This window comes from Papaver somniferum, chromosome 7 (assembly GCF_003573695.1).
Source record: "Papaver somniferum cultivar HN1 chromosome 7, ASM357369v1, whole genome shotgun sequence".
Classification (NCBI taxonomy): Eukaryota; Viridiplantae; Streptophyta; class Magnoliopsida; order Ranunculales; family Papaveraceae; genus Papaver; species Papaver somniferum.
The window spans coordinates 7,735,928-7,748,471 of NC_039364.1; the positions used below are offsets into that span (position 1 = coordinate 7,735,928).

Consider the following 12,544-nt stretch of genomic DNA (forward strand, 5'->3'; position numbering starts at 1 on the left):
TTGGATGACCATCACCACAAACTCATTTTCTTTGTCAAAACCTTGCCAGAAAAAGTCTACTGATGAAAAACTGGTCAGAGGAGAAAGATACTTGAGCTTCTGAAATGGCGTCGCTTGTCAAGATTCTTCTTTGTAGAACTGTGCCAGGAAAAATAGTTCTCACAAAAACCTGAACACTTATAAAGGAAAGAATAACCTCAACCGAAGTTGTATCTCTAGTGTTTTTGTTGTCTCATTAAAAACCTTGCCGAGTAACAAAACCTTGTGGGAAAAAGTAACCTCGATGAAGAAAAAGAGTACAACACACTTTGATGTCATCAGTACATCGCTAGATGCTCCCCCTGATGTCGACATCTCTCTATGATTTGCATTTATGGTATTATTGTTGTCTCATTAAAAACCTTTGCGAGTAACAAAATCCAGTGGGAAAAAGTAACCTCGGTGAATGAAAAGAGTTTAACATACCATATGGTGCTCCCCTGATGCATGAAAATTTCTTTAGTATAATACGGTCATGGGAGTGGACAATTCCTTTAGTCCCATGGAGTCATGGAAGTTCGGACAATCTCTTTAGTCCTATACTTCTCATATGTTTTTCGAATGTGCACTTAGGTAATGACTTAATAAATAAGTCTGCCACATTTTCGTCAGATTTTACTTTACTGACTTGAATGTTTAGAAGACATTGTTGTTGCTGATTGCAAAAGAACTTTGGTGATATATGTTTCGTATTATCACCCTTAATGTACCCTTGCTTCATCTGTTCGATGCAAGCTGCATTATCTTCATAAATGCAAGTTGGCTCTTCAGTGGTAGAACTCAAACCACATGTTCCTCGAATATGTGTAACGATAGAACTTAACCATATACATTCAAGAACCTCCTCATGTAGGGCAATGATCTCAAAGTGGTTCGTGGAGGTAGCCACAAGGGTTTGCTTGGTCGATCTCAAGGATATCGCTGTATTCCCGATAGTGAACACGTATCCAGTTTATGATCGACCTTTATGTGGGTCTGAGAGGTACCCAGCATCAACAAAACCAACCAAAATATTATTTTGGGTTCCGGTGTAAGGAGTAGCAATTACATTAGAATCTCTCCTTTCGTCTTCGTAGGGATAAAACAAACCCAAGTCAATGGTTCTCTTTAGGTATCTAAAGATATTCTTTATACCATTCCAATGACGCTGCGTTGGCGCTGAGCTATATCTAGCTAACAAATTCACTGAGAATGAGATATATGGTCGAGTATATTGTGCTAAGTACAATAATGCGCCTATTGCACTTAGATAGGGATATTCAGCTCCCAATACATCTTCGCCATCTTCCTTTGGACGAAATGGATCTTTATGTACATCTAAAGTTCGACCAACCATGGGAGTGCTAGCAGGGTGCACTTTATCCATATTTAATTTCCTGAGTATCTTATGGACATATGCAGACTGGTGGATTAATATTCTACAAGGTCGATGTTCTAGTTCAAGTCCTAGACACATTCGAGTTTTCCCAAGATCTTTCATCTCAAATTCGGATTTCAAATAACTTGCGGTTTCTCTTAGTTCATCAAGAGTACCTACTATGTTCATGTCATCGACATACACATCTATAATAGCAAATCCGGAACTTGTTTTCTTTATAAACATGCAGGGGCACAATTCATTATTTGTATATCCCTTCCCAATCAAATAATCACTTAGACGGGTATACCACATCCTCCGGGATTGCTTTAATCCGTAAAGTGAGCGTTTCAACTGAATTGCAAACGCACTCCGTGGTTTAGAGTTACTGATTTGGGCAATGGAAGTCCATCTGGAACTTTCATGAATATCTTTGTATTAAGATCCCCATAGAGATATGCGGTAACCACATCCATAAGTTGCATTTCAAGTCCTTCTGAAACTACTAAGCTGACTAAGTAACGAAACGTTATGACGTCCATTACAGGAGAGTACGTTTCTTCGTAATCAATCCCAGGGCATTGTGAGAAACCTTGCGCCATAAGGAGAGCTTTATATCTAAAGACTTCGTTCTTCTCATTACGCTTTTTGACAAATACCCATTTATGTCCTACAGGATTTACACATGGTGGGGTGAGTACTACCGCACCAAATACCTGTCTTTTTGCCAGTGAGTCTAGTTAAGCACGGATTGCATCTCTCCATTGAGGCCAATCTGCTCTCTTTTGGCATTCTGCAATAGAGCGTGGTTCGATATCATCGTTCTCTACAATCTCTAAAGCAACATTATATGCGAATATATCGTCAATATGCGTGGAGGATCTTTCCATCAACACGTATGCACTTTCATAATCCATAGATATTTCTTTGTTCTCTGGAATCAATTCAAACTTCGGGGAGTCCTCCAGTAATGATTCTTGGACATAACTATAATTAGAGACAATCTCATGAGATGGATTATTTGTATTGATGATATATGGATCGGTTTGTGCCTTACTCGCCCTTTTTATTCCTTGGATGAGTATCGATCGAACCAAGTGGTCTCCCCCTCTTCCTTTTGGGGTCCACGGCCTCAGCTACACTTCCACCAAGTGCAGCCTTGGTACCTATATCTATGGTACCTTTTCCCTTGTCGGTAATTTCCAACCTTGCAGGCACATTTGAGCTGATATATGTGATCTCGTCACTTTAGCGATATCAGTAAATGCATCAGGCATTGAATTTGCCACATTTTGAAGATCGATAATTCTTTTCACTTCACTTTCGCGTTGTGGAGTGCGGGGATCAAGATGAAACAACGTGGGAACACACCACGACAATTCCTGTCGTTCCCTTTGGAAGTCCTTTTCCATACCTTTCCTAACGACGGGAAGGTTGTCTCAACAAAGTGACAATCCGCAAATCTAGCGGTAAAGAGATCGCCTGTCAAATGTTCTAAGTAGCGGATAATTGTTGGGGATTCGTATCCAACATAAATACCTACTCATCTTTGTGGACCCATATTAGTACGCTGTGGGGGCGTAATAGGCACGTATATGGCACAACCAAATATGCGTAAATGTGAAATATCAGGCTCATATCCAGTTACCAACTGGTACGCAGAAAATGGTTGGCTAACAGTGGGTCTAAAGCGAATAAGTAATGCTGCATGCAATATGGCGTACCCCCAAGCAGTAATGGGCAGGTTGAAACGCATAACCAATGCCCTAAATATAATCTGTAACCTTTTGATGGTAGCTTCTACTAGACCATTTTGAGTGTGTACATGGGGTACGGGATGCTCTACGTCAATTCCCTTAGACATACAAAAATCGTCAAATCCTTTAGATGTAAATTCTCCAGCATTATCAAGTCTGATAAACTTGATTGGATGATCAGGGTGGTGAGCCCTTAGTCGTATAATTTGTGCTAGGAGCTTTGCAAATGCATCATTTCTTGTGGACAACAATGCAACATGTGACCAACGGGTCGAAGCATCCACCAAAACAATAAAATACTTGAATGGTCTGCATTCTGGATGTATAGGTCCACCAATATCACCTTGTATTCTTTGTAAAAATGGAATATTTTGTATTGTATCTTTAGCATAGGATGGTCTCGATACTGTCTTTGCCAAAGAACAAGCTTTGCAGAATGAGCGATGTGCCTTCGACAAGGACAACGAAGAAGAATGAGACAGTGGGTGCGCTTCAATTACTTTTGAAGACGAAGGTTGCGCTTCTCTTACTTTAGAAGGCATAAAATGTGCATCATTTACTTTAGAATGCACATTGTTACTCTGCATTGTAACAATATATTGTCTCATTTTCTTTTTCATTCGAAAGAAAGGATGTCCGTGTGAGTTATTCAAAACACGGATCATCATATCACGACCTGGGTGCCCTAGTCGATCGTGCCAAAGCTTGTATAAGTCACTGGACAACAGTTCATCGTTGGCCACCACATGGGATTCGATAATCCTAATAATGGTGATATACAATCCACTGGAGTGACACATTAGTTTCTTTAAGATGCGCTTCCTTCCGCATTCACTAGAGGTCACATATATGTACTCAACTCCATTTTCACAGTGAGTTTCTAAGTGATAACCATTTGCACGGATATCCTTGAAACTTAACAAAGTGCGGTGAGCTCTTGGTGCATATAGAGCTTCTGTGTCTTTCATCATTGTGCCGTTTGGCAACAAGAATTGAGCAGTACCTCTCCCACTTATTACTTGCGATGATCCAATCATCGTAATCACATATGTATTATAAGGAGTAAGATCGAAAAATAATTGTCTATTTCTTAGGATAGTGTGGGTGGTTGCACTATCAACTAAATATTCAATTTCTCCCGGAGACATTCCTACAAATACATTAGGCAGGAATGTTACAAACTAAGAAAAATGAACAAACTATCTCATTTCCTTTAGAGAATTTTGTTCTACTAGAATGGGGTCCTTTCCATTCATATTTACATGCTAAACAACAGATTATCATAAACAAAGTAAAATTCTATGGAACATAATAGAAAATAAGTACTTATAGATAATCCATACACATAACATAAAGATGGTAAGAACATGTTCAGCAACAGTAAAACCTGCTCAAACTATTAAACAAACAATAGTCTAACATAACATAAAAACTTCAAAGCATCTAAAGGTAGATAGAGTCTAGCAAGCCATAAAACAAGTGATGATAACCCCAACGTAGGTTAGGATCGATATGCCTCTTGAGGAACATAAAATCATTAGCTTTGTCTTTCTCAGTTGCCGAAGCAGCGTCGGCAGATGGCTTGATAGTGGAGGTGAAGTCCTTTGCCACGAAGGTGGTTTCCACATCAGATACCCAACGATGGTACTCAAGTCCTGCTGAGTCCAAAAGTTCGAATTCTGGTCGAATTGGGTCCATCTACATAGACAAAATAAAGGACATTGATATGGTGCTCAAGTAGAGCTAGCAAACAAGCCAAAAACCGCGGGTTTTCCCGGCCCGGCCCGTAAAAAACCCGCACCCGGCTCGGATGGTGCCTAAACAAGCCGGGTTAGGGTTGGAGAAAAGCCGGCTTGTAGGGAAACGGGTTAACCCTGACCGGTTTGTAAAACCCGCGGGTTCAACCCGTTACCCGCAATTCTATTTCCCCACATTATTACGCCGCGTTTCGCCTCAGGATAATTGTCCCCTCAGTTTCTTTCTTCTTCATCTTTTCTTTCTCCTTCTTCGTTTCTTTTTCCTTCTTCTTCCGTAGAGAGATTCACAGAAAGTGAGAGAAATTGAAGCTAAAATTATCTATAATTGAAGTGGAAGAAGATGATAAGTTCGATAGATTTTTTCATATGGATCGAAGTAGGGTTTGATTGGTGAACTGAGATCTAAAATTGATGAGGATTTAAGAATTCAGAAGAAAAAATTCAACTATCAAGATTCTTTTATTGAATCGAAGATGGGTGTTGATCTAAAATCTTTTGGGTTTTGATTTTCTAATGTTTATGTGAATACAGAAACGAGTAATCATGAAACTGTCGGTGGTGATAATAAACTCAGGAGAGATCGAGAAGAAGTTGTTGCCGCTGAGAAAATCAAATTGATGAAGAGATGATCTGTTGCTGCTGAAATTGATGATTTAGGGTTCTGTTTGAGATCGATTTAAAGAATAGTGAATATGAGAATGCAGTTGATGGAGGTTTTGTTACTGCAGAAATTAGAGAAATTAGGATTCTTGGATAATGAATTGGTAGTGTGTGAATTGGAAGAAGAAACTGAAGCTCGATTTTAGAGATAAAGGAATTTATTAGAGGAGATGATTAATGGATCTGTGAGGAATCAAAATAAGATGGGTTTGGAGAGCTTCAGATCAACAATTAAGGAAATTGATGGATTTTCAGGACAGGGTTTGATGGAGTTGATTAGTTGTACAACAATGGATTTGTGTTAGTAGCAGATGGAGTTGTTGTGGCGGTGAGAGATAGAGAAGAATTGAAAGAATCAATTGATAACGGTTGTTACAGGGAAGCTGAAGGTGTTGGTGGTACTGATGGAGTTGATGCTATTGGTTTTGGTGATGCAGAGTTGTAAGAAGAAGGGTTTGGACGAGAAGATCATGACTTTGAATGAAATTGGTGGTTGTTGGTATTGGTGTTTACTGCCAGGGTTAGGAGATGCAGAATAGTTTGTGTTAGCTGAAACAAGGTGGGATGTGAGTCTATGACAGTGTTGCAGAACAAGTCAGGGAAGGCTAAATTCAAGTTGTGACTTTGTCTTGAGAAGATAATGGTGGTGATGTTCTTCTTTTCTTTCTTCTTTTTCTTCGTCTGCAGTTGTTGTTGCTATTGTTGCAGAGATTGTAGGAGTGTGTAATGATTTGAATGTGCGATTTCAATGAATGAATTATATGAATGTTAGGGAAGGAAAATAAACCAAAAAACAGTATTAACGAAATTTGTTTACATATTATATATTTGTTTCTCGTCGCTGATATTTAGGGGTTTCAATTTGATCTGTTTCCAAGTTAAATTCTATCGCTTTCTTCATATTTCTTGTTTCAGTTGCAATTTATGTAGCTAGATTTTCATACATTCGTAAGGGCATTGTTAATTGATTCATAAATCAGAGGCTCTCAAATCGTTTTCTGGTGAGTTGACTCACCATAAACGGGTTAACCCGTGAACCCGCAGGTTTAACCCGTTACGGGTGCGGGTTGATGAAATGACCACCCGTGAAGAATATCAACCCGCGGGTTTTGACCCGTGTTAACCCGAACCCGTGTAACCCGTAACAAGCCAGCCCCGGCCCGCCCGTTTGCCAGCTCTATGCTCAAGTCCTTCTGAGTCCACGACAAATCACAACATCATTTTCCCGTGACCAAATTTCTTTATGGCCAAGATGGATACCAAAACCAAATTTCTTTATGGTTTTGTGGGTAATACGGATATGTCATATAGTCCAATCTCTGATCATAACCACGTTCACAAAATTAATTAACCAAGCTTCTTCATGGTTTTAACAGGGAAACTTTGTTTGCAAACCAAATTTCTTTATGGTTTAAAAATTGTAAACAATTTGTTAACAAGGTTGACAAAATAATCAACTGAAAATAGGTCTGTTAAAAAAATAAAAATAAACTACATGCCCATTTATCATTTAGTTTGCATATTTGGTAGCAAACCGTTTGCGTGATAAAAATAGATTTTGGTCAATATTTGTGATATGCATGAGTAATCACTAGTCCAGAAGGGGTTATAAATAACGTTTTTAAATGACGGGTTAGTTATGTGAATAGGATATTACAAACAAATTCTGTCATATACCATTTAAATAGTTGGATCCATCAATTAACATAAAAAAACCGTCATTCTCAAATATGGTAATTTACTATGTGTGTGATTTAGTAATAAACCATTAAATTACGAAATAAATCCGACACATATTTATAGGTTTTATACACCCATTACTAGTTTTCTACTGTGTACCCAAAAGTGGCTAGCCACACGTATCTAGAATAATGAAAATGGTTAGATATAGGTCTTCCCCACAGTGCGATATTGGTTCCACTAGTAATTGGGCCGGTATAATTAGGCCTAGGCTTGAATTTCCCCCCACAATCCAATCGGAGGTAGCAAGGCTAAGGTTATAGACGAGTATGTTTCCATCTCGATCTAAACTGAAAAACCTGCCTGCACTCTTTTTCCCTGTTTCCCATCTCGTTCTTCTTTTCTCTTCGAAGAAAAAAAGTTTTTCTCCCATCATTATTTTTCTGAAATTGAACCTCACTCTTACGAATGGATCTTAATCATCACCCTCATATCAAAATCAAACCTTGTATCAGCAGTAATCAAAAGCAAACCCTTTTTTGTAACCCTAAATATAGTTGTTTTTCTCCTGAAATCCTAGGGTTTGAGTAATGGAAAGAAGAAGATATGTAACCGAAGTCAACTCATTTTCAACTATGATTTAGTTTTTACTTGAGATTATTGTTATTTGATTAGATTAGATTTGATTGATATTGTTTAAATCGACCTCAAGATATGGATTCATCACTAACGACATCAAATTTCGTCAACATCAGTAGCATTCCTTACAGATCTTTGGTATAATTTCTTTTCACCTTAAGATGATTTGATTTTTGTTATCTAGGAATATTATTGGTATCGGTTAGGAATTGGTTTTTTATTTTGTGAGTTAATGTTGATTTGGGTTATGTAAATGATTCTGCTGTTGATGCTGGGTTTTTGATATCATGATCAAAGTTAGTAAGAGATCTTTCTGCATAGGAAGGGTATGCTAAATATTGAATTAAATTAATCTCTTGTGTCCAGGACATCTATGAGAATTTCATTTTTATTTCAGGTGGTGTATATTGTGTGCAGAGTGGACAAAAGGGCGTCGATTTTCGACTCGAGTTTGGATGTTCTCAAGTTCATTCAATCTTTTAGCTTGTATGTATAAACTTCCATACTGTAATATGACTTATACAATTAATATTACCGGGTTTAGTTAATTATTTGTGTTTAGACCTGTGAGAGGTCACCCTAACAAACTGCTCTGCACGTCCCTATATCTTTTGTGGCAGTTGTAGGTTGAACTTCGAACTGTAGATAGGTTGGTGAAGGGTCGTCCAATGTGCTCTGAATGGTTATGATTCGTTTCAATCTAAGTCAAGGTAAGCTCTCATTTTCATTCTCATTTGCTAGAACTTTTTTTTTATCATACATTTTTTTGTTGACGTTTTTGATCAGGAAGTTTTTACATGTGCCATTGGTTTGTTTTTGGGTAGGCACATCTTTCCTGGAAAATTTAATGGAGCCGTTGGCGGTGACAGGGTTAATGTGAAAGATGACGGACCTTCGAGAATAAAAGTATAACATTCATCACATACAGATGATCTTGTATCTTCAACTTACACAAGTGCAGCAAGTAGCTGCCTTCTCACAAATATTTTTCCAGGTCCTGCAACCTCATTTTCTTATCACTTTAGATTGGTTCCTACTTGTTTGTACATTTGTACATCCAGATGGTGATGCTGTAATTTGTTTTCTTACAGGATCAAAAGATTCAGTCTTTAACAACAAATATTAGAGTAGTATACAGGTTTGTTTCTTCATTAGTTTTTGATGCATCTTAGTATTTAGTACAATACTTCTATTATTTGTTTGTCTTTATCCATTTTATAGTTGGCTAATTAAAGTTATTCTGCGCCCCATTTGTTGCCACGAGTAATACCATTTGTTGCAGCAGGGAATGAATTTACAAGTAATACCATTACCCTGCAACAGAGAGACCTCAGCTCCTTTCCTATAGCTCTATTATCTTAAATCCCATACCCTTGTATTATTGTTTGATATTTGCTTGCTTAATGCACAATCTAGAGAGATATTCTTTTTAATTTTCACCACTTCTTGTAGAGGCTTAGATATGTTTGTTGTTCATGCTGCACCACATCTCCATTATTGCAATTATCCTCCCTGATAATTATAGTGAATGAATGTATAAATTTATTAATTTGAGTTCTCTAGGCTCCTTGAACTCTTCACTAGTTTTAGGGGTTTGGAATATCTCTGGACATTTAAATATATCACCTAATGATTGCAGAACTTGTATTTTGTCTCTTGAAGTTGAATTTTATCTGAAATTATGTTCTTCTTTAGATATTAAATCACCTTCTTTTTGTGGTTCCTGTTACCACCCCTGCTTCAATATTACTTATGGGGGATCACAATTAGTCTTGTCCCCTTACAAATGATGATTCTTTCAAAGTGGAATTAGTTGGCTCCTTCGAATTGGTTCACATCAGGAAGTATTTTTATACTAACTTGGTATCTTGTTATACAGGAGAGTGGGTTCCCCGCACATTCCTATTACTATTTGCATTTTGAGGAACTTCAGGAAAAGGAAAGTTGCAGAGGCAGTGTTGATAGCGCAAAGCTTCCAAACGATGACGATTTTGAGTGCCAGGTTGATGAAATTGTGGACGCAAGTGCAATGTTACGCAATAGAGATGGCGTACTTGGATATGTTTCAGTAGGTTAGAGGCCCAAACACTTGCATAAATCTTATACAAGAGCTACCAAATTAGACTGGTGAAGCTAGGTAACAGTTTAGTAAATCGAATTCAGTGAAAAAGATCAGTTTTAATATTTGGATGTAATTTCAAGTTGCTTATGTTGTATGATGAATATACATTTTATCTGTACTCAGATATTTGATGTAATTTTCAGTAATAATTAATATAAAGTTAATCTTGAAAATGCATTTGTATATTCAGTGTCAAAACGTAGTAAGTTTTCAGATTTAGCTGAATCAAAATATGCTTCTGATTCACCAAATATGAATACCAAAATATGAGTCAGTTTCTAGGAAATCACAGTTCCCAACTGTTATTATAATTAACAAATAGAAAACGTGATTCTGTATCACAAAGTTTATTCGTCACAATATATGATGAATTATGGTCGTCATACTTAATGACGTTTTCTGTTTGTCATTTAGAAAAAGTCACACCAAATAAATAACGGTTCGAATGACAGATGAAATATGTGATAAATCACGTTTTATAACGGGTTCCTTCCGTCATTTATAAGCCTTTCTGGACTAGTGAATATTAAACTAAAATATAATATTAAGGATAAAGTACATGTCAAAAATTAAAATTTTACAATTTTGAGGAAGACCTTAAAAAAATAGTATAACATACTAAAGAAAATAAGTATGGTAAATTATAACATATGTTGGGGATACCATCATGAATGTGTACATATATGATGACTATTTAAATACTAGAATATTTATGTTTTAAAAGAAAAATAATTAACATACATACATATGCATCATGAGTATAATACTTTTGCTAACAAGTTGAATGATATGATATCCTTCTTAGGTATATCCATACATGTATTTATTTATTTATTTTATTTTTCAAAAAAAAAAAAAATGAAAGAGAAAGTACAAAACCAAATTAGGAGTTTGAAACAAAATCAGATGACCCCTACTTTTTTTTTGTATAAGTAAAACAATCCATATTTTTGTGTATCACATGATTCTAATTAATTAAACTAGCGATAAAATGTCACTTTCATGTTAGAAGACAAACATGTGATCATTAAGAAACAAATAATTTATCACTATCAAGTTGAAAATCAACTAGTAAAAATCAAATGGATTATTTTCTTTTAACTTTTGGTGTAACTAAAATAAAGAGTATGAGCTAATATTATCATGTCATGTGATAGATGAGACAAATATATCCAATAAGAGTAAATAGGTACATGATAATAAAATGAGTGCTTTGAGTTATAACTTCTTTTGGAAAAATCCTACTTATTTTGAGAATGAAGTCAACAACTTTCTTTTGGTTTGTGTTTGAAGGATTGATGCTCAAATGATTAGGGAAGGGTGCTGATAAAGTGTAAAAGTGGGGACAAAATAAAAAACAAAACATAAAAGGAGACAAAGTGTGAAAGGAGAAGAAGGAGAATCAGGTGTGTCTTTCATTTCCATTAGTTCTATCTAAATACAATAGGGGGAGAGATTGTGTTAGTACACTTGTAACCAAGGACAAAATAAAGAGCTACATGTGTCTAGTAACAAAGGACTAGTTCTACATGTGTCCACCATAAAAAAAAGTGCCATGCACTTAGCCATAAGGAGTGGTCATCCATATTGTGGACCACTTTACTACAACATATCACTCGTTGTTTCCTAATAATACTCCCTCCGTCCCACTCCTAAGTGACCTATTTGATTTTAGATTTTGTCCCAATGATAAGTGACCTATATCACTAAACAATGAGATATTCCGGAATTATCCTTTTAGTTAATTATAAATAATATATGAAATATGTATAATTTGATATGCATGTTTATATTCGTTACGTAGGTGTTTTAAAATGCTTTTCAATTGTATGAAATTTGCGAACATCCGTGGAGTATTTTGAGAGATAAACCATTTTTAAATTTCACTAGTTATTATTCATAAGGGTATAATTGTAAAAAATGATTAAAAATACTATTTTCCTTGCTTGCCTTAAAAATTGTGCAAATTTCAAATAGGTCACTTAGGAGTGGGACGGAGGGAGTACTACTTTTTGTATTTTACAAGTTTCCTGGAGCATTTGTCAAATAAAGATGGGAGAACGGTTCCATTTTAAGCTCTTATTACAAGATAACAATGCACTAATTTTATGTATAGTAGAAACTGCTAATGAAGAAGCTCCGGTATGCCGGTATCTATTTAGTAATAACAGGTGACTCATCTACTTGAACAAATTTATTCGTGAGAATAAATATCTTCATTATTGCAACATTGACATTACAGATAATACCTGCATGCACATTCAACAAGCACAACACATTACAGAAGTATATCTTTTTTTGTCTAAAATCAACCTTTCTCCTGCTTTACTAGCATTTCTTCACCGTCTGACCCGTTGCTCCCTTCATTCCACCTGGTGTTTATTCTTCTGGACATATACTCTGGGGCGAAAGCTATTTCCCTGAAGTAAGCAGCAGTATCAGAGCCCTTGACTTTAAAGTAATCCCTTCCACCATTCTTTATAAACTTCTGTTAATTCCTTGTAATAGGCTAAAGTATCATAATCCTCGAGTT

At 36.3% G+C, this 12,544-nt stretch overlaps 1 protein-coding gene across 1 annotated transcript; it reads right to left on the bottom strand.

Annotated features, from left to right (window-relative positions):
* Window positions 1-2,939: 2,939 nt before the first annotated feature.
* Window positions 2,940-4,851, bottom strand: LOC113294003. The gene is made up of 2 exons (XM_026542437.1): window positions 4,644-4,851; window positions 2,940-4,303 (listed from the first exon to the last, which is right to left on the bottom strand). The coding sequence occupies exons 1-2, from the start codon at window positions 4,849-4,851 to the stop codon at window positions 2,940-2,942; spliced, it is 1,572 nt and encodes a 523-aa protein (XP_026398222.1).
* Window positions 4,852-12,544: the final 7,693 nt, after the last annotated feature.

Excerpts from the sequence above, each read along its gene's own strand:
- LOC113294003 (XM_026542437.1), bottom strand. The coding sequence starts at position 4,851 with ATGGACCCAATTCGACCAGAATTCGAACTTTTGGACTCAGCAGGACTT. Across the intron at positions 4,304-4,643 it reads CGATCCTAACCTACGTTGGG|GAATGTCTCCGGGAGAAATT; the intron begins GTTATCATCACT and ends ATGTATTTGTAG.